The sequence below is a fragment of the Oncorhynchus gorbuscha genome, linkage group LG04 (assembly GCF_021184085.1).
Source record: "Oncorhynchus gorbuscha isolate QuinsamMale2020 ecotype Even-year linkage group LG04, OgorEven_v1.0, whole genome shotgun sequence".
Lineage (NCBI taxonomy): Eukaryota > Metazoa > Chordata > Actinopteri > Salmoniformes > Salmonidae > Oncorhynchus > Oncorhynchus gorbuscha.
Genome location: NC_060176.1, coordinates 27,538,136 through 27,565,085, shown reverse-complemented (window position 1 = coordinate 27,565,085; position 26,950 = coordinate 27,538,136). Strand labels below are relative to the sequence as shown.

Genomic DNA, 26,950 nt, shown 5'->3' with positions numbered 1-26,950 from the left:
GGCAAACCTTCAACCTTCTGGCCAGTAGCCCTCCATAGCATCGACTGTGCAACAAAATATTGTGCCACAAAAAGTGGCAAACTCGATATCCCCTTTATTAACACAGGGTCGCTACAGCTACTGTTATTTGAGGTCATAAACATTATTTTGAGTTTAATCTATGAGGGGGGAGGGTGTTACATGTATTTGACAGTACAAGGAGAGGGAAGTGTGAAAATATTTTTTACTGTGGTGAGGGGGGTGCATCTTCAAGTTTGTTTCGGCTTGAATAAACTGGGCACTGAGTGTCACAAGTGAGTGCCCCCCCCCTCTCCCACAAAAAAGTGGAATTGTTATCAAAAGAAATGGGTTCTCACATTTTCCTAGTGGTAAAAAGATCATTAAAAAATAATATGTATCTTTTTGATTGAGCACTGTTGAAATGGTAACCCAAGCACAGTTAACTTGTCACTGGTCTTAAATGTTATATCACTTGCGTGATCGTTATTAACAACCAATGTTGTTAATCCATTTTGTAACATGTCGAAGTGCATGAGCTCACTCAACCCATGTCAACGAAACAGCTATATGGTTTATGAGACTATAAAACAAATTATGAATTTCTTTATCTTATTATCCCTATTCCCACAGCATTTGGGACATCCCAAGACAGCCATGTCGCATCCATTTAACGCTCATATATCCTGAGATCTCCCATAAAATATAGAGGTTATATAAATATCTGAGCAACTTTCAAACAACTCCATTCTGGCAAGCTCTATTTTCTATCACAGGTTGATGTTTATTGTCATGAATCTTCCCCTGGAGGCAGAACTGAGCGATTTCTGCTAGATGGGCCAACTGCAAAGTCAAAATTGGCTATATCGTAAAAATTCATGAAAACAAAAAGGTAAGGTTAGGCTTAGGCATTAGGGTTAGCAGTGTGGTTAAGATTAGGGTTAGGTTTTGATTGTATGACTTTGTGGCTGTGCCAGCCAGTGACCACTATGCAGGGCTGCCTCCAGGACAACATTCATGGCAATAAATGCCAACCTGCATTTTCTACCAGGATTCATTAAACTTGTTTAGGTGCGAGCTGATCATAAAGTTAAATGTGCCTGAAACGAATGAATTTGGATCAAGAAGGTGGAGTGGAGCAATAAGTGTAGCAATATTAACTGGTGCATTTTGTTATCCTAACAAAATACTCAAGCGTTGGCTCACTAACTGCTGTATTCAAATCTAAAGTCAAGGTTGGGATTCACTTGCTTTGAGAGGGACAAGTTAGCTATGAATGGGTCATGCCAATATGCAGATGAGGAAATCATGACCACTATGGGTAAGCAATGAGAGAATCAGAAGCACTTTTATTCGCCAAGTACATTTACACATACACAGAATTTGCCTTGGTGAGAAGGTGCTGCCGGCCATAGACAATTTACAAACAGAATAAAGACAACATAGACATCATACAGAATATAGGATATCGGAACATTAACCATAAAACTCTGGGGTTTAGGCTGATTAGTGGGAATGTACAATTTACATAGAGGATAAATCTAAGGTACATTCAGAAAGTATTCAGACCCCTTGACATTTTACAGCCTTTTTCTAAAACGGATATAATATTTTTTCCCCCTAATCAATCTACACACAATACCCCATATTGTCATTATGGGGTATTGAGTGTAGATTGATGAGGAACATTTTTTATTTTATCCATTTTAGTATAAGGCTGTAACAAAATGTGGAAAAGGGCAATGGGGTCTGAATACTTTCCGAATGCACTGTAAATAAGCAGAGGAAAGGATGCTACCATGGTAAATATATACAGTGCATATACAGTGTTGTGCGGCGGTGTACATAGTGCAAATGCACTATAGTAGTATAGTGCAGATTACTATTTGAGGTCATTGATGACAAGGCGCAGTAATCGGCCCAATGCAAAGTCACTTAATCCCTATGAGCCCGATGGCTAGTTGACGAGGGCCACAGCATGGGGAAAGAAACTATTCAGGTGGCAGGCGGTTTTGGTCTTGATTGACCTAAGCCGTCCGCCAGAGCGGAGTCATTGAAATATGGGGTGTCCGGAGTGAGTGATGATCTTACCTGTACGCTTCCTTGTCCTGTAGGCAGTGGTGGAAAAAGTACCCAATTGTCATACTTGAGTAAAAGTATAGATACCTTAATAGAAAATGATTCAAGTAAAAGTGAAAGTCACCCAGTAAAATACTACTTGAGTAAAAGTCTAAAAGTATTTGGATATGCTTAAGTATCAAAAGTAAATGTAATTTCTAAAATATACTTAAGTATCAAAAGGAAAAGTATAAATAATTTCAAATTACTTAAATTAAGCAAAGCAGGTGGCACCATTTTTTTGTTTTTAAAATTTAGAGATAGCCAAGGGCACACTCCAACACTGAGACATTATTTATAAAAGATTTTTGTTTATTGAGTCCACCAGAACATAGGCAGTAGGGATGACCACGTGTTCTCTTGATAAGTGCGTCAATATCGCAATTTTCCTGTTCTGCTAAGCATTCAAAATTTAACGAGTACTTTGGGTTGTCAGGGAAAATGTATGAAGTAAAAATAACAATATTTTCTTTAGGAATGTAGTGAAGTAAAAGTACTCAAAAATATGAATAGTAAAGTAAAGTACAGATACCCCAAAAAACGACTTAAGTAGTACTTTCAAGTATTTTTACTTAAGTACTTTACACCACTGCCTGTAGACGTGCAGGTCCTTGATGGAGGGCAGGTGACACCCGATGACCTCCGAAAACCGGACGATGCACTGCAGGTTGCCGTTGCAGCTGGCAGACACAGATCCAAACCAGAAGGTGATAGAAGAGGTGAGGATGGACGTAGAACCAAACCAGAATTATCTGAGAGAGTTTTGGTTTTCTCAGCTGGTGCAGATAGTACATCCTCTGTCGAGCCTTCTTGGTCATTACTGTGATTGTACTGTTGTATTCCTACTTGAGGTTGTGGGGGATAATGGTTCCCAGGAATTTGAATGACTTGGCCGTGCTGACAGCTGAGCCATCAATCTAGTGGGGGAAGACCCTCATTGTACCTGCCTGTATTATACTTATAATAAAATATTTATTCTATTCTACTGAGCCATTTACTTTATGTATTCTTATCTTCTATTATTTCTTATTGTCATGAAGGAACCTGCAAGTAAGCATTTCGTTGGATGGTGTATACCATCTGTATCCCGTACAAACAACTAATTAAACTTGAGAGATGGTGGGGGTCATTTCCTGTAGTCAACCACCATCTCCATGGTTTTGACTGTGTTGAGTTCCATGTTGTTGCGACTGAACAAGGTCACTTGACGGTCAACCTCTCCATGGTACATGGACTCATCGCCGTCGGAGTTGAGATTGACCAGGGTGCTGTCATCAGCAAACTTGAGTAGTTTGACAGTGCGTTGTTGGAGGTATTATTTTTGTTATTTTATTAGGATCCCCATTAGCTGTTGCAAAAGCAGCTACTCTTCCTGGGGTCCACACATAACATGAAACATAATACAGAATGACATCATACAGAACCGCAATGAACAAGAACAGCAAGGGGCAGTCATTGGTGTAGAGTGAGTAGAGGAGTGGGGAGCGCATGCAATCCTGCGGCAGCCCCGTATGTGGACACCGCTTGAAATTAGTGGATTCGGCTATTTCAGCCACACCAGCTGCTGACAGGTGTATAAAATAGAGCACACAGTCATGCAATCTCCATAGACAAACATTGGCAGTAGAATGGCCTTACTGAAGAGCTGAGTGACTTTCAACGTGGAGCCACTAAGATCACCATGTTTAATGCCAAGCGTCAGCTGGAGTGGTGTAAAGCTCGCCGCCATTGGACTCTAGAGCAGTGGAAACACGTTCCCTGGAGTGATGAATCACGCTTCACCATCTGGCAGTCTGACGAACTAATCTGGGTTTGGCGGATGCCAGGAGAACGCTGTCTGTCCCAATGCATAGTGCCAGCTGTAAAGTTTGGTGAAGGAGGAATAATGGTCTGGGGACGTTTTTCATGGTTCGTGCTAGGCCCCCTTAGTTCCAAAATCAAATCGAATAACATTTGTCACATGATCCGAATACAACATGTGTAGACTTTACCATACCGTGAAATGATAACCTACAAGCCTTAACCAACAATGCAGTTTAAGAAAATAAAAGTTAACAAAATATTAACAAAATAAAATAAAGTAAAAAGTAACACAATAAAATAACAATAACGAGGCTATATAATAACGAGGGTACCGGTCCTGAGTCAATGTGCCGGGGTACATGTTAGTCTTTGAGGTAATTGAGGTAATATGTAAATGTACGTAGGGGTAAAGTGACTATGCAGATAATAAACAGCATGTAGCAGTGGGGGGGGTCAATGCAAATAGTCCTGGTGGCCATTTGATTAATTGTTCAGCAGTCTGGAGTAGAAGCTGTTAAAGAGACTTTTGGACCTAGAATTGACGCTCCGGTACCGGTTGCCGTGCGGTAGCAGAGAGAACAGTCTATGACTTGGGTGGCTGGAGTCTTTGACCATTTTTGGGGCCTCCCTCTGACACCTCCCAGTATAGAGGTCCTGGATGGCAGGAAGCTTGTCCTCAGTGATATACTGGGCCGTACGCACTACCCTCTGTAGCACCTTACCGTATGATGACGAGCAGTTGACATACCGGTCAGGATGCTCTCGATGGTGCAGCTGTGGAACTTTTTAACGATCTGGGACCCATGCCAAATCTTTTCAGCCTCCTGAGGGGAATAGGCATTGTTGTTCCCTCTTCACGGCTGTCTTTGTGTGTTTGGACCATGATAGTTCGTTGGTGATGTGGACACCAAGGAACTTGAAGCTCTCGACCTGCTCCACTACAGCCGCATCGAAGTGAAAGAGGGTGTGTTTGGCCCTCCTTTTCCTGTAGTCCAAGATCAGCTCCTTTGTCTTGCTCACGTCGTGCTAGGCCACACAGTCGTGGTAGTACAGGGAGTACAGGAGGGAACTAAGCACGCACCCCTGAGGGGCCCCCGTGTTGAGGATCAGCATGGCAGATGTGTTGATGCCTACCCATACCAACTGGGGGCAGCCAGTCAGGAAGCCCAGTCAGGAAGTCCAGTTGCAGAGTCCCAGGGTCCTTAGCTTTGTGATGAGCTTTGTGGGCACTATGGTGTTGAACGCTGAGCTGCAGTCTATGACCAGAATTCTCACATAGGTGAGGTAAGTAAGGGCAGTGTGGAGTGCAATTGAGATTGTGTCATCTGTGGATCTGTTGTGGCGGTATGTGAATTGGAGTGGGTCTAGGGTTTCTGGGACAGTGTTGATGTCAGTGAATGCACTTTCCAGTTAGTCTGCGCATGCTCTGAGTACACGTCCCGGTAATGCTGTCGTGCATGCTTCAGTGTTGCTTGCCTCGAAGCGAGAATAAAAAGCATTTAGCGTGTCTGGTAGGCTCACGTCACTGGTCAGCTCCTAGCTGTGTATCCTTTTGTTGTCCGTAATAGTTTGCAAGCCCTGCCACATGTGAAGGGAAATCTTAACGCTACAGCATACAATAACATTCTGGACAATTACGTGTTTCCAACTTTGTGGCAACAGTTTGGGGAAGGTCCTTTCCTGTTTAAGCATGACAATGCCCTTGTGCACAAAGCGAGGTCCATACAGAAATGGTTTGTCGAGATCAATGTGAAAGAACTTGACTGGCCTGCAAAGAGCTATGACCTCAACCCTATCAAACAGCTTCGGGATGAATTGGAACGTTATGCCCGACCTCACTAATGCTCTTGTAGCTGAATGGACGTAAGTCCCTGAAGCAGTGTTCCAACATCCAGTGGAAAGCTTTCCCAGAAAAGTGGAGGCTGTTATAGCAGCAAAGGGGGGACCAACTCCATGCAAATGCTCATAATTTTGGAATGAGATGTTCGAAAAAAGCAGGTGTCCACATACTTTTGGTCATGTAGTGTACGTTCAGCTGAGTGGCCATTAAGAGTGGCCAATGACCAGCAGGATCAAGATGATAGAACGTGTATTCGTCAAGCTCTGAAGGGTTTTGGTTTCTCTTCAGTGAACATGTCACTGAGGGAAAGGGTATTTGTGTTACACCTCCATCAAATGACGAGAGAAAGTGCTGCTGGTACTTGAAAAAACATTGCCTTTTTTTCAATAGACAAAAATATACAAATTTAGAGCAGGGAAAAGCCAAATTGCACAGAACATAAAGTCTTGTGTTTTTTATCGTCGGCATTCTCGAAAAGCCTTGTATGTCCATATTTGGCAATTTATTTCCTTTTTACATAGATTGAAATGAATCATTCCCCCTCTATGTACTGTGAAAACTATATGACTCTAGGACCAATGAAAGTCATTCAAAATATCTTGGAAACATACATGACTACACCACTGCTTTTTCAATTGCTGAAAAGTTAACTGTTTTGGAGTACAAATGTATCCAAGGCAGCAACAGTTGTTTTTGCTGGGTGGGTTGTATTAAGGGAGCTTGTGTGCAGGAGAAATTCAGCCACATGGGGTACAATTAAAGTTCAACAAAAAGTGGTTATTTATTATTAAAGCCAAACGTTTTCGTCAGCCTTCATGACAAGCACTCTTATGAAGGCTGCAATGCCAAGATTGGTTTGAATAATATATGCATGAGTAGAGCAACTTCATGCAAAGTGAGGCCCAGTCTAATCAATAAAGACCTGGGCCCCAATGCAATCCAACTGAATTATGACCATATTTCCCCCCCCCAAGGCCCACTGTTCATCAGTGTGATTCAAAAAGGCTTACCTCTTCTGCATGGACATCACACAGCTTGTTGCCAGATAGCAGTTTATTTTTCAAGCTCTTGTTCTGCAAATAAAAAAGAATAATAAAAAAGGTGGTATTAGTTCAGGGTTGATATCGTGTAGTTATGAAGCTTGCACTGCTTTTCTGTTTCATCTGCAGTGACAAATGCAATTATATTAGACGATCATACAAGCCAGTTTCGACTCATCAGGCCTAAGTATTGACTCCGGAACACATTTTACAACAGTACATCAGTTAATCAATGATATAATTAGCTAATTCAAAGCCTATTATTCAACCACTCTCTGTTTAACACAAGCAGTGTGAGAATAACACGACTAAGCATTGAATAATCACTAATGAACATGAATCAATAGAAACCGCTGATAGCATGAGAGAGACATACACAGGTGAACTATTGTACATCTATAGCTTAATTGTTTCTTCACTCACGCAGATGCATCAAAACAACATGTGCAGGGACACAACACAGAGCAGTGGTGCCGACTGACTGGCATGCGGTAAGATCTGAGAGGTGGCCTTACAAAGCACAGGTTTTCTGTACCAGCGAAGAGCCCTTTTCCTGAGAATTGCTACATTGGAGGCTTTCTATGTTGGTCATATAAATATAAAAAATGCTTGTTCCATGCACTTTATCATAACTGTTCCTATGCATAACTATGCATGTACATGGTACTGTAGTTACATAGGTAGCAACCTATTTGCATGTAATTACAGTGTAGGCAAGCACAGCTCAAGTGTAATTTAGTAAGGACCAATAGCATATCAAAAGACAGGATTATTATTATTTTTTTAAACTCTCGCTCTCCCTCTTTTCTCTTTCGCTCTCACACACAGAGATAATGAGGTGGAATGACAGCACTATGTGAGCTAGAATTGGCCGGGCATCCATTCCAGACACTTAAGAAAGAAGAAAAATGGCAGCTGTCATACAAGGTGATGTGTGCCTGCCAGAGAACAGACCGACAGTGAAATTTAGATCCAGTAGAGCTCATATCTCATGGCGTATTATGCTAAATGAGATCCAGTGAAACGCAAATGTCATAATATGTTATGCACCAAGTGTTGCCATATTGGGAGGTTCTTATTTTTCAGAGTAAATAACTCACAGACACTAGAGAAGCTTAACCAAGTTTAATTCTGCCCAAAGGGTCTTTACAGCTGTAATTCAGACAGCCAAACATTTCTCACTGTCACATGTATATATATCCCACTTAAGACACTCCTCCTTCTCTCCAATCCTTACATCTTATGGTTTCACAGGAAGAGGGTAACAGGATACTCCCTCACCTCCTGACAACCGCTCCTTTACCCTAGTCCACAGATGTCCATCTACCTCCCCTATAGCAATCATTTGATCTCCTCACGTCCACCTAGCACATTCCACAGCCACTCTGTCTTCCAACAGATCTCACTCCTTAATATACTACGCCTCTGATCTATCATATCTTTAATATCTCAATGTTCAAAATTTCAAATCCAACAGAGCCATGCGAGAGCTTTATAATACAACAGTGTGTGAGACATTACCCTTTATGATCGTACTTTCCTCTATATTTATTGTTGCACTTACGCCGCTATATATAGGTCTGCACAGGACTGATTGCTCCCACAGCATTTCATAACAGCCTGTTTCTGTCCGACTCCCGACCGCTACCGCAAGAACTGGTCCCAAACCCAACCGCAGTCCTGCAATGTTATTGTTCTCCCCGATTGGAAGCTACAGTCTTGTCCCATCGCTGCAACTCCCGTACGGACTTGGAAGAGGCAAAGGTCGAGAACCGTGCGTCCTCCGAAACACAACCCTGCCAAGCCGCACTGCTTCTCGACACAATGCCCGCTTAACCCGGAAGCCAGCTGCACCAATGTGTCAGAGGAAACACCATACACCTGGCAACTGTGTCAGCGTGCATGCCCAACCCTCCCCTAACCCGGACGACGCCGGGCCAATTGTGCGCCATGTCACTACACAGCAAGGAATTGAACCGGCATCTGTATTGACATAGCTAGCACAATGATGCAGTGACTTACAAGCTGAGCCCCTCGGGAGGCCCCGAGATGTTATTTGTAGGAGTATAGTGCATTCAGAATGTATTCAGACCTCTTCCCTTTTTTCACATTTGTTACATTACAGCCGTATTCTAAAATGTATTAAATACAATATTTTGAGCACTTGTTGGTTGCTTTCCTTCACTCTGTGGTACAACTCATCCCAAACCATCTAAATTGAGTTGAGATCAAGTAATTGTGGAGGCTAGGTCATCTGATGCAGCACTCCATCACTGACCTTCTTGGTCAAATAGCCCTTACACAGCCTGGAGGTGTGTTGGGTAATTGTCCTGTTGAAAAACAATGACAGTCCCACTAAGCACAAACCAGATGGGTCAGCGTATTGCAGCAGAATGCTGTGGTAGCCATGCTGGTTAAGTGTGCCTTGAATTCTAAATAAATCACATCAGTGTCACGAGCAAAGCACCCCCACACCATCACACGTCCTCCTTCATGCTTCACTGTGGGAACCACACATGCAGAGATCATACGTTCACCTAGGCCGCGTCTCATTAAAACACAACGGTGGGAACCATAAATCTCAAATTTGGGCTCATCAGATTTCTACCGCTCTTTGTCCATTGGTCGTGTTTCTTGGCCCAAGCAAGTCTCTTCTTCTTATTGGTGTAGTGGTTTCTTAGCAGCAATTTGACTATGAAGGCCTGATTCATGCAGTCTACTCTAAACAGTTTATGTTGAGAAGTGTCAGTTTTATTTGGGCTGCGATTTCTGAGGCTGGTAACGAACTTCCCTCTGCAGCAGAGGTAACTCTGGCTCTTCATTTCTGTGGTGGTCCTCATGAGAGCCAGTTTCATCATAGCGCTTGATGGTTTTTGCGACGGCACTTGAAGAAACGTAATATTGCCATAATATTGACTTATCCATTTACCAAATAGGACTATCTTCTGTATACTACCCCTACCTTGTCACAACACAACTGGTTGGCTCAAACGCATTAAGAAGGAAAGAAATTCCACAAGGCACACCTGTTCATTGAAATGCATTCCAGGTGACTACCTCATGAAGCTGGTTGAGAGAATGCCAAGAGTGTACAAAGCTGTCATCAAGGCAAAGTGTGGCTACTTTGAAGAATCTCAAATATAAAATATATTTGTTTAACACTTTTTTGGTTATTACATGATTCCATATGTGTTATTTCATGGTTTTGATGTCTTCACTGTTATTCATCTATCCCAAGATGGCATAGCAGTCAGACATCCTTTGTCCTCGTCTATATTTCCACCTTTCTTCGCATATCTTTTATATATTTTCAAAATACTCTCCTGCAACCCGCCTCACCAATTAAAAAAAAAAACTATTATTTACTTCAAATCTGAAATCCACAATAGAAGCTAGCCAGAAGCTAGCCAGAAGCTGACCAGAAGCTAGCCAGAAGCTAACCAGAAGCTAGCCAATTTACTGGCTAACGATAGTATTCAGCTAACCACGGTTTGTGGTCATCAGCTATCCTTTAGCTCAAAATTCTAGCGCCAGTTTTGTACAACGTGTCACTATAACTATATCGATTTTGCCAATTGGATTTATCTCCTCTACCACAAGGAACCCCACTAATCTACCGATGGAAACGCACGAGGTGGCTAAAAACAGACCTCCATCCTATGCTAGCTTGCTACCGATGGCCCGGCTAGCTGTCTGAATCACTGTGATCCCAACCAACCTCACTACTCACTGGACCCTTATGATCACTCGACTAAGTATGTCTCTCCTTAATGTCAATATGCCTTGTCCATTGCTATTCTGGTTGTTCTGGTGTTTACTGGCTTATCTCACTGTAGAGCCTCTAGCCCTGCTCACTATTCCTTATCCAACCTTTCAGTTCCACCACCCACACATGCGATGACATCACCTGGTTTCAATTATGTTTCTAGAGACAATATCTCTCTCATCATCACTCAATACCTAGGATTACCTCCACTGTATTCACATCCTACCATACCTTTGTCTGTACATTATACCTTGAAGCTATTTTATCACCCCCAGAAACCTCCTTTTACTCTCTGTTCCAGACGTTCTAGATGACCAATTCTCATAGCTTTTAGCTGTACCCTTATCCTACTCCTCCTCTGTTCCTCTGGTGATGTAGAGGTGAATCCAGGCCCTGCAGTGCCTAGCTCCACTCCTATTCCCCAGGCGCTCTCTTTTGATGACTTCTGTAACCGTAATAGCCTTGGTTTCATGCATGTTAACATTAGAAGCCTCCTCCCTAAGTGTGTTTTATTCACTGCTTTAGCACGCTCTGCCAACCCGGATGTGTTGCCGCCTGCTATAGACCACCCTCTGCCCACAGTTGTGCTCTGGACACCATATGTGAACTGATTGCCCCCCATCTATCTTCAAAGCTCGTGCTGCTAGGCGACCTAAACTGGAACATGCTTATCACCCCAGCTATCCCACAATCTAAGCTTTATGCCCTCAATCTCACACAAATGATCAATTAACCTACCTGGTACCACCCCATAGCTGTAATCATGGGCACCCTCATAGATATCATCCTAACCAACTTGCCCTCTAAATACACCTCTGCTGTTTTCAACCAAGATCTCAGCGATCATTGCCTCATTGCCTGCATCCATAATGGGTAATGAATGATGACAGCAACACTTGCAACATTTTGCATTTAGGATGTAGCCTACCTTTTTGGAGGAAGATTTGCAGGCAGAGACAAATAAATGGGTAATCAATACAGGGCTTGAACACTATTACAGACTACAAAGGGAAGCGCAGCCGAGAGCTGCCCAGTGACACGAGTCTACCAGACAAGTGAATTACTTCTATGCTTGCTTCGAGACAAGCAACACTGAAGCATGCATGAGAGCATCAGCTGTTCTGGACGACTGTGTGATCATGCTCTCCGTATCCGATGTGAGTAAGACCTTTAAACAGGTCAACTTTCACAATGCCACGGGCCCGGACGGATTACCTGGATGTGTAGTCCGAGCATGCGCTGACCAACTGGCAAGTGTCTTCACTGACATTTTCAACTTCTCCCTGTCGGAGTTTGTAATACCAACATGTTTCAAGCAGACCACCGTAGGCCCTGTGCCCAATAACACTAAGGTAACCTGCATAAATGACTACCGACCCGTAGCACTCACTTCTGTAGCCATGAAGGCTGGTCATGGCTCACATCAACACCATTATGCCAGAAATTCTAAACCCACTCCAATTTGCATACTGCCTCAACAGATCTACAGATTACGTAATCTCTATTGCACTCCACACTGTCCTTACCCACCTGGACAAAATGAACTATATGAGAATGCTATTCATCGACTACAGCTCATCGTTCAACACCATAGTGCCCTCAAAAGCTCATCACTAAGCTAAGGACCCTGAAACGAAACACCTCCCTCTGCATCCTGGACTTCCTGAACGGCCGCCCTTGGTAAGGATAGGTAAGAACACATCTGCAACGCTGTTCCTCAACCCTCAAGGGTGCATGCTCAGTTCCCTCCTGTACTCCCTGTTCACCCATGACTGCATGGCCAGGCACGACTCCAACACCATCATTAAGTTTGCCAACGACACAACATCGGTAGGCCTGATCACCGATAACGATGATAACAAAGACAGCCTTTAGGGAGGTTGTGTGGCCATGTGGTGCCAAGATAACAAGCTCTCCCTCAAAGTGTTCAAGACAAAGGAGCTGATTGTGGACTACAGGAAAAGGAGGACCGAGCGCACCCTCATTCTTATCGACAGGGCTGTAGTGGAGCAGGTGGAGAGCAGCAAGTTCCTTGGTGTCCACATCACCAACAAACTATCAAAGGTGTCCATGTATGCTGATGACTCAAGTTTTATATTAAACCTGCAAGCTATACCCTGCAATGTCTCATTGAAGATCTAGATACCTTTTATGCAATCTCTGGACTAAATCCTAATTATGATAAGTGTACAATATTAAGTGTTGGATCTTTAAAGAAATACAACTTTTACATTACCCTGCAGTTTACCTATAAAATGGACTCACGGTAAAGTATACATACTTGGTATTCATATCACAAAAGATACAAATAAACTCTCCACAATGAATTTCAATAGAAAAAAAAACTCCTTAATCATATCTCAGTTTATTCACAAATTTATGGCGCTGCCTACTCCTGATGATTCATTTTTCAAATCATATGAGCAAAAAGTAGTTTGCTTTATCTGGGGGGCAAAACCAAACAAAATAAAGGGTGCCTATCTATATAATGAATAGTGTGGGTTGAGATGATTAAATATAAAATCACTAAACCTCTCTCTAAAAGGTGTCACTTATTCAAAAGTTTTACTTGAACCCTAAATGGTTCTCAAGTAGATTACTAAGAAAAGCTCATCCATTGCTTAAAAAATGCCTTTTTGCCTTTGTGCAGATTGCCATGTCTCATTTTTGATTGATTGAAAATGACCCTTTTTTCAAAGTATCTCTCTTTTTCAAACAAGCATTTAGCAGCTGCCTACAATTTCAATTTCACCCCCTGAAAAAATAGAAAAAATATTACAACAAATATTATGGCTATACTCAAATGTGCTGGTTGATAAAAGACCTGTATTCATGGGAAAGATGTTTGAAACGGGTACAGGGTATATATATATTTGGGGCGTACAATCATCGAAGCTCTGCAGATTGTGTTGCGAGGATACAGAATCAATAGACCATTTCTTTTGGTATTGCCCTCAGGTAGCCTGTTTCTGATTTTGGGTTCAGGAATGACTGAAAATACATAACATTGATTTAAAATTTACCCTAGAAATAGTATTACTATTACTAATATACTAATACTCTTAGTAAAAGTATTTATCTTCAACTCGCAATCTGTGGATTCTATTCGATTCGATAGATTGAAATTGTATGTTAAACATCACAGCATAATTGAAAGATATATGGTGCGTAGATATCCGAAGAGGGTGGCCATGTTGGGATGTGGAATTGGAGGCGAGTGGGAGTGGAGTTGCTGGGCGGGGGATAGAATGACGGTCAAAGATAAAAGTAGAAAAATAAAACCAAAATAAAACATAACAATCTTGGTGGGCTGGTGGCCTGGCAGTTGGGAGCTGGTGGCTGATGGATTGCTTGTTTGGTTCCCCGTTTTTGACCTTGTGGGAGATCTGTCAACGTGCCCTTGAGAAGAGTGTTGACCCTGGTTGCTTCTGTGTGTCGCTCTGGATGGGAGTCCGTTAGATGACTAATGTGATGTAGTTGTTGCTTCACTGCAAGTATATTGCATGTTTTAAATATTCAATAAAAAAATCTACTATAAAAAATGTAAAACTGTCATGGTCCAAACACACCTAGACAGTCGTGTATAGGATATGACAAAGCCTATTCCCCCTCAGGAGACTGAAAAGATTTGGATTGGGTCCTCAGAACCTCAACATATTATACAGCTGCACCATCGAGAGCATTCTGACTGGTTGCATCACTGCTTGCTATGGCAACTGCTCGACCTCAGACCACAAGGCACTAAAGAGGGTAGTGTGTACGTCCCAGTACATAACTGGGGCTAAACTTCCAGCCATCCAGGACCTGCATTGCCCCCCTCTTTTACGCTGCTGCTACTCTCTGGTTATTATCAATGCATAGTCACTTTAACTCCACCTACATGTACATATTACCTCAATTACCTTGACTAACCTGTGCCCCCGCACATTGACTCCGTACCGGTACCCCTGTATATATCTTCGCTACTGTTATTTTACTGCTGCTCTTTAACGACTTGTTATTTTTATATTTACTTTTTACTTATCTATTTTTTTACTTCACTTATTTTTCTTAAAACTGCATTGTTGGTTAATGGCTTGTATAAGTAAGCGTTTCACTGTAATACCTGTTGTATTCGGTGCATGTGACAAATACCATTTGATTTGATTTGATTTGTATGCCTAGTTATTTCCCCCGGATTCTACTCTCTTCTACTCTCCCCTCTGTAGGACAGGGACCCTCTAAAATCAGTATGTCTACTGAGAAGGGCTCAAGTTATTTTAACTGCCACTTTATCGTTTTTCACTGTACACTTGGCATTTTAAATTATTTTCTCCCTGTATGAATAAATTAATACATTTTGGTTTGACCTTTTAAGCTGTTCAGTGTGCTTATGTACTGATCATCAAGCTAGCAATTCAGCATGAATATTTCAAAGCACAACTAAGACATGCCATTAGTAAGTGCTTAAGGGGTGTCTGTTCAAATTATTCTGACAATTTAGTGAATGGGAGGGTAGATAAAGGACCACATTATTTTCTACCTCTTCAGTGAATTAAAGGAATACTTACTGATTTTTGCAATAAAACCCTTTAGCTACTTCCCCAGAGTAAGATTAACTCACTGATACCATTTTTATGTCTCTGCATGCAGTTTGAAGGAAGTTGCTTACTAGCGTTAGTGCAATGACTCGATGTCTATAGTGAATGCTAGCATGCTAGTAGATACCATAGACTTCCAGGAATTGCTAGTTAGCATTGGCTTGCAAAACTACCTGCAACTTCCTTCTGCAGAGATAGAAAAATTGTATCCATGAGTTCATCTGACTCTGGGGAGGTAGATAAAGGGCTTTATTGCCAAAATCCCTAAGTATCCCTGTAAGGTTTCATACACAATATAACAAATGACAAATCCTGGGATCAGATTTGACATTTGGTGCTTTCATTTTTATTTATTATCATTCGCTACAATGACAAAGTTTGACGGTCAGGGAATCCAGGCTAATCAGCAAAAGATGGCTGCTTAAATGCCTCATTATATCTCTCTTCAACTTGTTAAAGTTGCAGGTGCAGATGTTCGCTAGAGGATGATTGGAAGAGACACGTGTCACCCTCATCTAAATGGTCACCAATGAAAGCATCATATAAAACTTCCATTGATCCTCAGAACTTTTCATACTCCATTTCCACCTGTCAGAGGGATCTCCTTCACACTCACTGCAAAGAGATTGAGTAGCTCATGGATCAGCTGTCTCCTACAGAAGTTCCTCTCTCATAGACTGTCATATCACAGCAGAAACGGTGTCTGTGTCGATCGCTCAATCCTTTTCTAGATTTAATCCCAAAATGCACATACTTAGCTTTAAAAGTAAATTATAGAAGATGAGTTTACAGCAAATTGCAGTCATAAAGATTTTCTGGTGACATGATCGGTTGAAACTGATACTTGGAAGGGCTGATGTGAAAGGAGCATGGTTTGTAAATTATTGTAACCAAGAGGTACCTGCACATGCAAATGACCACATCACACCCACCGACAACATATTTTAATTCTGTTTCAGTGAACAATCAATCCAAACTCGAGTCAAAGTCTTAAAAAGTTGTTAAAGTTGAAGAAGAAGACTAAGAAGAACAAGAATAAGATCAAGAACAAGACCTCTATGCGCTAATATTTTATTCAAAAAGGAAAAACATGTAGCTTAGCTAAGGTCTGATTCTAATTGGAGAAGAAAGCTTCTAACCTTGTAAGGGAGGTATGTAAAGGAATTGGCGGAGTCAAGGTCTTTACAAAGAGCTCATCAGAGCACCGGATCAAGTGGAAACCCAGAGGTCTGAGTGTCCTGTCTTCATGGCAGACATGGCAATAATCTTACCAGGTCACTTAACAAATCAGGCCATTTCAGAGAGAAATGTAAAATGGTCCCACTTTACACAAAGGGGTGGTTTCCCGGACACAGATCAAGCCTAATCCTCAACTAAAACGCACATTTATTGGAGAATCTATTGACGCTTTTGAGTGCTTGATTAATCTGCATCCGGGTAACCACCTCCTTGTGTGCAAAAAAAACATGTAAATCCAGTGTAGTTACATAGGTAGGTACAGTGTACCAATTACTATTACTATTACCAATTCAAATGTATATAGCGATACATAGTTTGCCACAAAAAATCATTAGTAAGATGAATAAGCTGATGGCCTTCAATGCCAGACCTTTCTAGCTACAGTATCAACAGAGGCCAATGCCTACAAAGATTAACTAAGGAAGTGTCCCTGATATTGAAGAAAAACAAGGTTCAATATGAATCAGCATCTGCAAGGCCCCATATTACTTATTAATGTGCCCAGGGAGATTCTATCCAGAATGGTTGGCAAACAGAATGGCGATGTAAACAGTTAATTCCATCCCCATTCAGATGTGTTTCATTGCGAGGGGTACTCTCTTTCAATAGTGATAACATGTTCTATGTGTAAGTTTATACAATGTGGATGAAGAGTTACTTGTCTAACAGAACACAGAAGGTGTTCTTTAATGGAAGCCTCTCAAATATAATCCAGTTAGAATCAGGAATTCCCCAGGGTAGCTGTTTAGGCCCCTTACTTTTTTTTTACTAACGACATGCCACTAACTCAACACTATACATTTACATTACATTTAAGTCATTTAGCAGACGCTCTTATCTATACATGTCAGCAACTACACCGACTGAAATGACTGCAACACTCAACAAAGAGCTGCAGTTAGTTTCAGAGTGGGTGGCAAGGAATAATTTAGCCCTAAATATTTCTAAAACTAAAAGCATTGTGTTTGGGAACAAAACACTCACTAAAACCCAAACCTCAACTAAATCTTGTAATAAATAATGTGGAAATTGAGCAAGTTGAGATGACTAAACTGCTTGGAGTAACACTAGATTGTAAACTGTCATGGTCAAAACATATTGATGCAGTAGTAGCTAAGATGGGGAGAGGTCAGTCTATAATAAAGCGGTGCCTTGCCTTCTTAACAACACTATCAACAAGGCAGGTCCTACAGGCCCTAGTTTTGTTGCACCTTGACTACTGTTCAGTCGTGTGGTCAGGTGCAACAAAAAAGGACAGGCATATTTTAATTGGCTCAGAACAGGACAGCACGGCTGGCCCTTGGATGTACACAGAGAGGTAATATTAATAATATGCATGTCAATCTCTCCTGGCTGAAAGTAAATGTATTTATAAGAGGTATTGACAGGTTGAATGCACCGAGCTGTCTGTCTAAACTACTGGCACACCCAACTACTGGTACACCCAGCTCGGACACCCATGCATACCCCCCAAGACATGCCACAAGAGTTCTCGTCACGGTCCCCAAGTCCAGAACAGACTATGGGAGGCACACAGTACTACATAGAACCATGTCTACATGGAACTCTATTCTACATCAAGTAACTCATATAAGCAGTAAAATTAGATTTAAAAAAAACAGATTAAAAAACGTATGAAACAGCGGGGACTGTGAAGCAACACAAACATTGGCACACACACACACATTTAGTACTGTAGATATGTGGTAGTGGTGGAGTAGGGGCTTGAGGGTACACAGTGTGTTGTGAAATCGGTGAATGTATTGTAATGTTTTTAAAATGATATAAACTGCCTTCATTTTGCTGGACCCCAGGAAGAGTATCTGCTGCTTTTGCAGCAGCTAATGGGGACCCATCATAAATACAAATATTGACTCCAGACTCGACTGAGAGGCCTTATTATATCTGCTGATGACATTGAATGGAAGTATTTACTTATTGCCTAGTGTCGCTTTGGGTTTTGTGATAACTTGAATGTCAAATGGACTCAAGTTATCTATCAATCGCTTCCAGGTGTAGGGTGTTAAATTAGTCCTGCTCCCCCTCCGGTAATAGGGACAGAAGCGCAAGCCAGGGTGGCCCACTATCTACTCTCCTATTTGCATATTTATCTCAAGCCCCTTACTGATTAAATAAGGTACTGCCAATAATAAGGGGATTGAAAATAGTAGCCACAATCCAGTTATCTATGCAGATGACATTTCATTAATTATAACAGGACTGGAAGGATATATCTCTGTTCTGTACTGTAATTGATAAAAAAATGGCTTTCAGCAATTTCCCCAGACTTAAGACACATCCTAATAAGACTGAGGAACTTCTCTTCTTATATGGTTATTTTAGACATACATTTGTTTAAGCCTTTAGAAAGTCAATGCCAATGGTTTGACACAGGGAGATTAGAACACATCTGAAATCTAAGCAAACTACTTCCATCTAGCCTCAGTGGCATTGCAGAGTGTAGTAAAAGCTTGTCCATGTCCAATGACATACATTGTCTGATAGGATATGACAAAACTAGGATACCTCTCTGACCTACACAGTAGGAATGCACAACAGGTGAAACCTCTGTGTCTAGTGAAAAAACAGACACCCAAAGATGTCAAGATATTTTTCATGATACATCTGGTGTAGGATATGGCCAAGACTCGAAATGCCAACGCTACAGCCGCCAAAGTAGTTCTCAGATGCCACTATCTACTACTGATGACCCCTCTGTATCAAGCTACAAAGACACTCACAACTGGAGAGATCGATCTGGCACAGGAAAAATCCAAGACTTATAATGTCAACGCTACAGCGACCAACTGATAGTGGAGCGCTGGCCCTACATAATGTACTTTCATAGTGTTCACAGAGCCCATTTACAGTGCTTCTGACTGCCAGCAGAAATCTCAGAGGTTCTGCCCAAATACAACTTCAATGAACTGTGTAAAACAATTTCAATTGTAACTCTCCCAAATAACCAATGTTTATTTTCTGATTAAAGTACAATTTGACTCACTCCTACATTGGTCAGATTACCGGAAGCACTATTTAACAAGCCTTTATTTGGCATAGTGATTGGTGTGATTGTGTGCCTTGCAAGTATTTTTAAAGACGTGATCAAGGATTTATACTGAACAAAAATATAAATGCAACATGTAAAGTGTTCCTCCCTCATTTCATGAGCTGAAATAAACGATCCCAGAAATGTTCCATGTGCACAAAAAGCTTATTCCTCTCAAATGTTGTGCATACATTTGTTTACATCCCTGTAAGTGAGCATTTTTTCTTTGCCAAGATAATCCATTCACCTGACAGGTATGGCATATCAAGAAGCTGATTAAACAGCATGATCATTACACAGGTGTACATTTTTCTGGGTACAATAAAATGCCACTCTAAAATGTCTCAAGTTTTGAGGGAGAGTGCAATTGACTTTTGGCATGCTGACTGCAGGAATGTCCACCAGAGCTGTTGCCAGATAATTTAATGTTAATTTCTCTACCATAAGCCGACTCCAACGTAGCTTTTGAGAATTTGGCAGTACGTCCAACCGGCCTCACAACTGCAGCCCACTTGTAACTACTCCAGCCCAGGAACTCCCCATCCGGCTTCTTCATCTGCGGGATCGTCTGAGAACGGCCACCCGGACAGCTGATGAAACTGAGGAGTATTTCTGTCTGTAATAAAGACCTTTTGTGGGGTAAAACTCCTTCTGACTGGTTAGGCCTGGCTCCCCAGTGGGTGGGCCTATGCCCTCCCAGGCCCACCAATGGCTGCCTGCCCATTCATGTGGAATCCATAGATTAGGGCCTAGTGAATTTGTTTCAACTGACTGATTTCCTTACATGAACTGTAACTCTGTAAAATCATTGAAATTGTTGCATGGTGCATTTCTATTTTTGCTCTTTTCTAAATTACCAGCTAATTATAGTTTTTTTTTAAACTTAGAACTGTGGCACACAAAGGACTGTATCCTTTCATCTCCATGGTGACCACAGACAAGAATCTTGTATCTTCCATCCTCTCATCTCCAAGCTGGCTCTCTCACCATAATGAACTTGGTGCTTGAGGTTTGAAGACCATCTAATTGGTCATTATGTAGTCCAATCATTGCCTAATTTACAGGTAATTTAGACCAATCTGTTGTACAACATTACACCCATGTCCAATGATACTCTCTGATGTGAAAACATCAACATTGACTGGAGTACTCCTAGGTTTGCTGGGGTCGCTTATGTTGCCTCTAGAGTTTGTTCTGGGAGTTTGGTGTGTAGTCACACACCCCTGCACAGTATTTCCCCCTTTTTGTATTAGTAGAGATAATAATGTCATAGAATGTTCCCTGACCTCCCTCAGGCAGTGTGAACTCTCTACCTCTCACCTGACTTTTTCATTGAATATTGTGGTAGCTTCTCATTTCTTTACCCAGGCTCTATCATGCTGCAAACCGTTGTGACTTCTGATTGATTACTTTCTTCTCCTCTGCCCTGGGGCATATGCCCTTAAACTATAGGATCTTGCGCCAGCCACGCTGCAGCCAGTAACTGTCCCCAGGTTGGCCAATTAGAAGGTCCCACGACACCAGCCCTGTTCAAGGCCCCGAGGCTCTGACGAATTCAGTGCATCCAGTGGTATTAGGGCTCATAATAGGCCTCTCCACCAATTACATCATTCAACACTGACAGAATAAGGCCCTCGGTTGCCAATGGCTATCTGTGACCTTTGCAATCCAAAATGACAGCATCATATAGATTTAGAAAAGGATATCGAAACACATTACAAGTTCAAGTGATGTCGATGACCATACCATATGATACGATTACTAAGGCATTTCTCTGATGACTGACATGAACATAACATTTACAGGTCACGGTGATCATGAATTAGAAATGAGTCAGCCACGAGTCAGTAGGTGGGGAGAGCACAAGTACCTCCTGTTGCAGGTCCTTGATTATTTTGGTCTTTTTCTCCATCTCCATCTTGAGGAACTTGATCTGTAGGCGAAATAAATCAAATTAATGACATGTGTTTTCTGACAGACTGTCAACTACATCTACATGAAAGGTATCATGAAGGTAGTAACTATCATCAACCATGCCAGCTATTCCTGCCTGCACTGGATTTCATCCTACTGTATGCTGTTGATGTTCTTGCTCTATCTTCAAAACAGTTCTATACATCCCAAGGTCAAACAACTTAAAATGATTCTCTGCCTTTAAAGCAGACTTCCTGCTAATGCACCAAGTACCTCCATATGGTCATATTACACCGTTTTTACTGCTATTTTATTTAGCTTCTAAAGATTTACAAAAACACTTATAGAACTATGTAAAATATTATGATTCACTGCTGGTTTTGACTATGATTTATCGGAAATGGGTGTATCTAGAGTAGGTGGATTGACTGTTGGTGGGGTTGCTGTTTCTCATTTTGGAGGCATTTATGCCCACGGTGGGCGACTAATTATTTTCCACTGTGTGTTTAATATAATAGCCCATATGCTCATTGTGTCAGAGTGATATCTTTGTTTATCGCAATCGTTTTATCGCAAGCTTGGCATGTCTCTGTAGTGCAGCCATTCCTCGTGTCCTGTATCCTGTACTGCGGTGTCCTGTAGTGCAGCCATTCCTCGTGTCCAGCCTCAAACGGATGATGCAGATGGCGGCCCACTGCAGTGCAGGACTACATCTAAAAGACTGGATAGCGGTGGGGGGGGGGGATTCCAAATCCGATTCTGCTCTCAGTTTCACCTCTGCGACGAAGGATTCTAAGGGAAATGTTGTCCTTCAATGAGGTCATTGAGATTGTCCCAGGGAGGAAGGGGAGAGAATTCAAGGCCCAGCTGACCTCAGCTCTGAAGGCACCCGGGGGACTTTAAACTATGGATAGGTGGTTGACACACTAATAACATCACAGTTCATGTTGGTGCATCTGGAGTTCATGCCTCTGCCCATGGGTAGGTCGATAACACATCCCAGCACAACGTTCCCTTTGGGCTGCGGCACGACACAATGAAAGGATGGATGTAAAAATAGAAAACTGTAGCATGCTACATTGTTAACATTTGACATGTTCAATTGTGTTATTACAGTATAATTAATTCTTATGACTTACTGATAAATCAGAGCAATAAGCCTGAGCAGTGTTGGAGAGTTTATTGTGTTTCCAGAGCTATTATACAATTAAACTGTATATTGCAATGCACAGCATTTGCAACTAGTGTTACAAGTATAATGCAACATTTGCTATGATAGTGATGAAATAACCAGGCCAATCTTTTTCATCATGTTGTAATACTTTTTTTGGAATGGCATGCCTCCAACTGGGAAATTCAATCATACATTTTTGTGTGTGGTTTATCTATTGGAGTTTGTGCACCTATTTCCTTGGCCTACCTAAAGTTGTTAATCTTTTTTGAAGTCTATTTACATGCAGCATCACTCCTTAACTTTACTGATGTCTGTTTTGTAGACTAGTCATCCAGAGGTAATACAATTGGATCTGTGTTTTATTGACAAGCACCACAGAAAGCTAAGACAGTTATGGGTTTTGGGTCATCTAGTGTTGTTGCTACTGTGTCTCGTCTAGAGTAGCATTCATCCATGAATGGTTGTCATTTTTGGGGTGAAAATTCATGCAAGGTGGGCCTAATGTTCAATTATGCAGAGCAACTTACACACTAGCGTAGCAGAAATCAGCTCCGGGGGCCCATTGTGCCCGCCATCTCACACCTAGAGTGCATTTGGAAAGACCCCTTGACTTAAACATTTTGTTACGTTACAGCCTTATTCAAAAATTGAATAAATTGTATTTTCCCTCATCAATCTACACACAATAACCCATAATTTCAAAGCAAAAACAGTTTCAGACATTTTTGAACATTTGTTAAAAATAAAAAACTTAAATATAACATTTACATAACTAATCAGACACTTTATTCAGTACTTTGTTGAAGCACCTTTGGCAGTGATAACAGAGTTGAGTCTTCTTGGGAATGACTCTACAAGCTTAGTACACCTGTATTTGGGGAGTATCTCCCATTCTTCTCTGCAGGTCCTCTCAGCTCTGTCAGGTTGGATGGGGATCGTCGCTGCACAGCTATTTTCAGGTCTCTCCAGAGATGTTTGATCGGGTTCAAGTCTGGGCTCTGGCTGGGCCACTCAAGGACATTCACAGACTTGTCCCGAAGCCACTCCTGCGTTGTCTTGGCTGTGTGCTTAGGGTCATTGTCCTGTTGGAAGGTGAACGGGCGTGCCAGTCTGAGGTTCTGAGTGCTCTGGAGCAGATTTTCTTCAAGGATCTCTCTCTACTTTGCTCCGTTCATTTTTCCCTCGATCCTGACTAGTCTCCCAATCCGTGTCGCTGCAAAACATCCCCCACAGCATGATGCTGCCACCACCATGCTTCACTGCAGGGATGGTGCCAGGTTGCTTCCAGACTTAACACACTGCATTCATCCCAAAGAGTTCAATCTTGGTTTCATCAGACCAAAGAATCTTTGTTCCACATGGACTGAGAGTCCTTTAGGTGCCTTTTTTTGCAAACTCCAAGCGGGCTGTCATGTGCATTTTACTGAGTAGTGGCTTTCGTCTGGCCACTCTACCATAAAGGCCTGATTGGTGGAGTCTTGCAGAGATGGTTGTCCTTCAGCAAGGTTCTCCCATCTCCACAGAGGAACACTGGAGCTCTGTCAGAGTGACCATCGGGTTCTTGGTCACCTCCCTGACCATGGCCCTTCTCCCCAGATTGCTCCGTATGGGCCAGTCTTGGTGGTTCCAAACTTCTTCCATTTAAAAATGATGGAGGACACTGTGTTCTTGGGGACCTTCAATGCTGCAGACATTTTTTGGTACCCTTCCCCAGAAGCAGGGTGGTCCAGAGAAACTGTGCTACTCCAGGCAACTTACATGGAGTATGTGAACCCCAACAAGGTTTCTGCACCACACAATATGAACATTTGAATGAAATATCAATGCAATAAAATAACAAGGGATCTTTCGAGTGGAACCACAGCTTCACATTCATCAAATGCTCTACATGTTATAGGCATTTATGATGAGTATGCGTTTCCCATCGCAAATGACTTCCTATTGTGCGTGTCAATTTCCATGTACAGCTACAGCTGTTCGCTGTATGTGGTCCACTGGGGGTACTAATTTATAGTTTTTGCGTGTAGGGAAAAGGAAAATAAAGATTCAGCTCCTAATTGATTGAAATAATGTATTCCCTTTAACACCGTATTGATAATTGATTATCAGTTGCACTAATTTCATCAATTCTAAATGAGGCAAGAGGATGAAATGTTTGAAGTGAGAACAGCTCATTGAAACATAAGTTTGTTTAGTGCTTATGGTTTAGTGGTTTAGTGCAGTATCGTCCCAAACCAAATTCATTTGACAGTGCTTGTTACTAACCCTGGTTTCCACGTTTTGCTGCTTTAGTAGGTTTAGAGAAAAACACACTATAGAGCTCCCTAGGGGCAGAGTGCAACACCAATCAAACAATGTTTTCTACCCAATGCCTCACATCAAATTCGCCCAGCTATGGAGAAAAACCTCAACTCACACTCTGTTTCTTCGCCTCGAGCATGTAGGAATGGTCTCAATTGAAAATAACACAACTCTACCTTATTACAAACAAGACAGGTATTCATATAGCATCAGCGTGCATTTTCCCAAAACTCCATTAGCACACTGAATAGTGGCAGTAGCAGAGTTATGCTGTATATGATACAACCAAGAAACTCAACTTTACAACACATGTTTTTGTGCTATTCCAGAAATGTAGTAACCGGCTGGTAACATCGTAAAAAAGTTCCCCTTGTGAAAAGTCAGGCATTGGTTTGATGCATTGCAGTAGCCAATACACTTTCCATAAATATAGACCATCATTTTCCCCCTACACCAGGGATTTGTCACTCATCTTAACATGAAAATGTCAACAACAACAGTTTGATTGTTGGCTAGCAACACCAGCCCCCCTTGTTATGCACTTTGAAATTAAGACAGACACCCATTGCAAGACGTCCACACTTGTTTCAGGCCATGTTATTCTTATTAGCAAATATTGAATATCTCAAAAGCATTTCACGGTCTGTTTGGGACATTCATTTAGGCATCCCGTTGGTTTTCTGATCATTTGTTTTGAGGGGGAATTAGAGGTTCACCAGATAGCCATTAGAGATGCAGCAGTAAATATCTTTGGGAAGTGGGAATAAAAACAGCTAGGGTCTAATCTATACAGTAGGTATGAAAAAGGCTACACATGAGTATCATGTTAATTACTGATGTTATAACAGCTTTTGTAGCTATTATAAAAAGCTGCTAGAAAGGCATTATGGGGGCCTACAGTAAATGCATACATAGGGGACCTACAGTAAAGTGAATTTATACATTGGGGGCCTACAGTAAACCGTTACCTATAGGTCCAATTCATACAGTAGGTATAACCATGACTGCATGTGTGGTATCGGAGTTCATTTGTAGCCTGCTATTCTCAGACGTCGGAATAGCTTGGCAATGTAATACAACTTGAGTAGAATATAATTTATAGTAGAATGACAGCCAAGTACAATAGAAAAAGGACTGAGTTGCATGATGGATAGAGGCCTGGAATACGTGGCGAATGAAAAGCAATGTTTATGACAGGATAACAAAAGGAAAAAAATATTTAAAAGGCACCTGGTCTATTAAGTGTTTCTTCTACTCGTACTCTACAGGTGTGTTTCATTGAAATTATTCATCACCATTATGGAAAAACATACACCATCCTGTCAAGTTTAGCTTTTAAAAAACAAATAATTTTTTATCAGAAACCTATCCTTTAAGGAGAGAGTGGAGAGCAGAAGGACCTCACTCACTATGCTTCCTATTTCTGGGTTACACCTAGCTCTCTCACTCTCCCAGACTGGTTATTAAGTGGTGGGAGGGAGGGGGCCAGTCAGGAGAGATGGCTGCTAGGTAATGAGATGGGTGACGGGCGCTCACAGGCCTGGGTGACAGGTGACAAGGGGGAGGTTAGAGGAGTGAGGTGTACCAAGGGCTCCTACTCACTGTGGCCTGCTGTTTCTCGGCTTGTTCCGTTGCCTCGTCCAGCTGCTTCTGCAATGCAGTCTGGAGGGACTTCATCTCTTCCCTGTTGAGAGGAAAGGTGAGAAACGCTCAGTTAGCACCTATCTTTCTCCTCTCCAACTCTTCTCTGACTGCTCGCAGTGGCGAAGCAGTAGTAATAGTATCTCAAGCACTGACTGACTGACTGAGCACTGAATAGGATAAAAATCATCAAATCAATTCATGCTTATTTTTTCTACCAAACATTTGTGATAGAATGCGTGACGAAATACCAAACTTAAATCCAGAATGCCGGTATACGATTACAGCAGCAAAGGAATTATTCCCTTTGACTGGGCTTAGTGTAGGTTTAGAGTTGAACTACATATGACATGGTCATGGTCTATCAATTGTGCAGTCGAGGAGCAGCATCTGCAGTCAACAGCACTGTGTGTCAATCTCAGAAAGAAAAGTCTCTCTTCACTACTGTGATGCCCTGTCGTATTTCACATGCCAATGGTTGTGTCTGT

General features: G+C 41.8%; 1 protein-coding gene across 1 annotated transcript in view; it reads right to left on the bottom strand.

Moving 5' to 3' along the window:
- Positions 1 to 26,950, bottom strand: part of LOC124033930 (leucine zipper protein 2-like) — a 204,343-nt gene that overhangs the window by 43,069 nt on the left and 134,324 nt on the right. The window contains exons 5-7 of the mRNA XM_046346413.1: positions 26,424 to 26,505; positions 21,303 to 21,365; positions 6,769 to 6,831 (exon numbers count right to left, since the gene is read on the bottom strand). Coding sequence (XP_046202369.1) covers positions 6,769 to 6,831; positions 21,303 to 21,365; positions 26,424 to 26,505 — 208 coding nt within the window. The remainder of the gene's footprint in view (positions 1 to 6,768; positions 6,832 to 21,302; positions 21,366 to 26,423; positions 26,506 to 26,950) is intronic.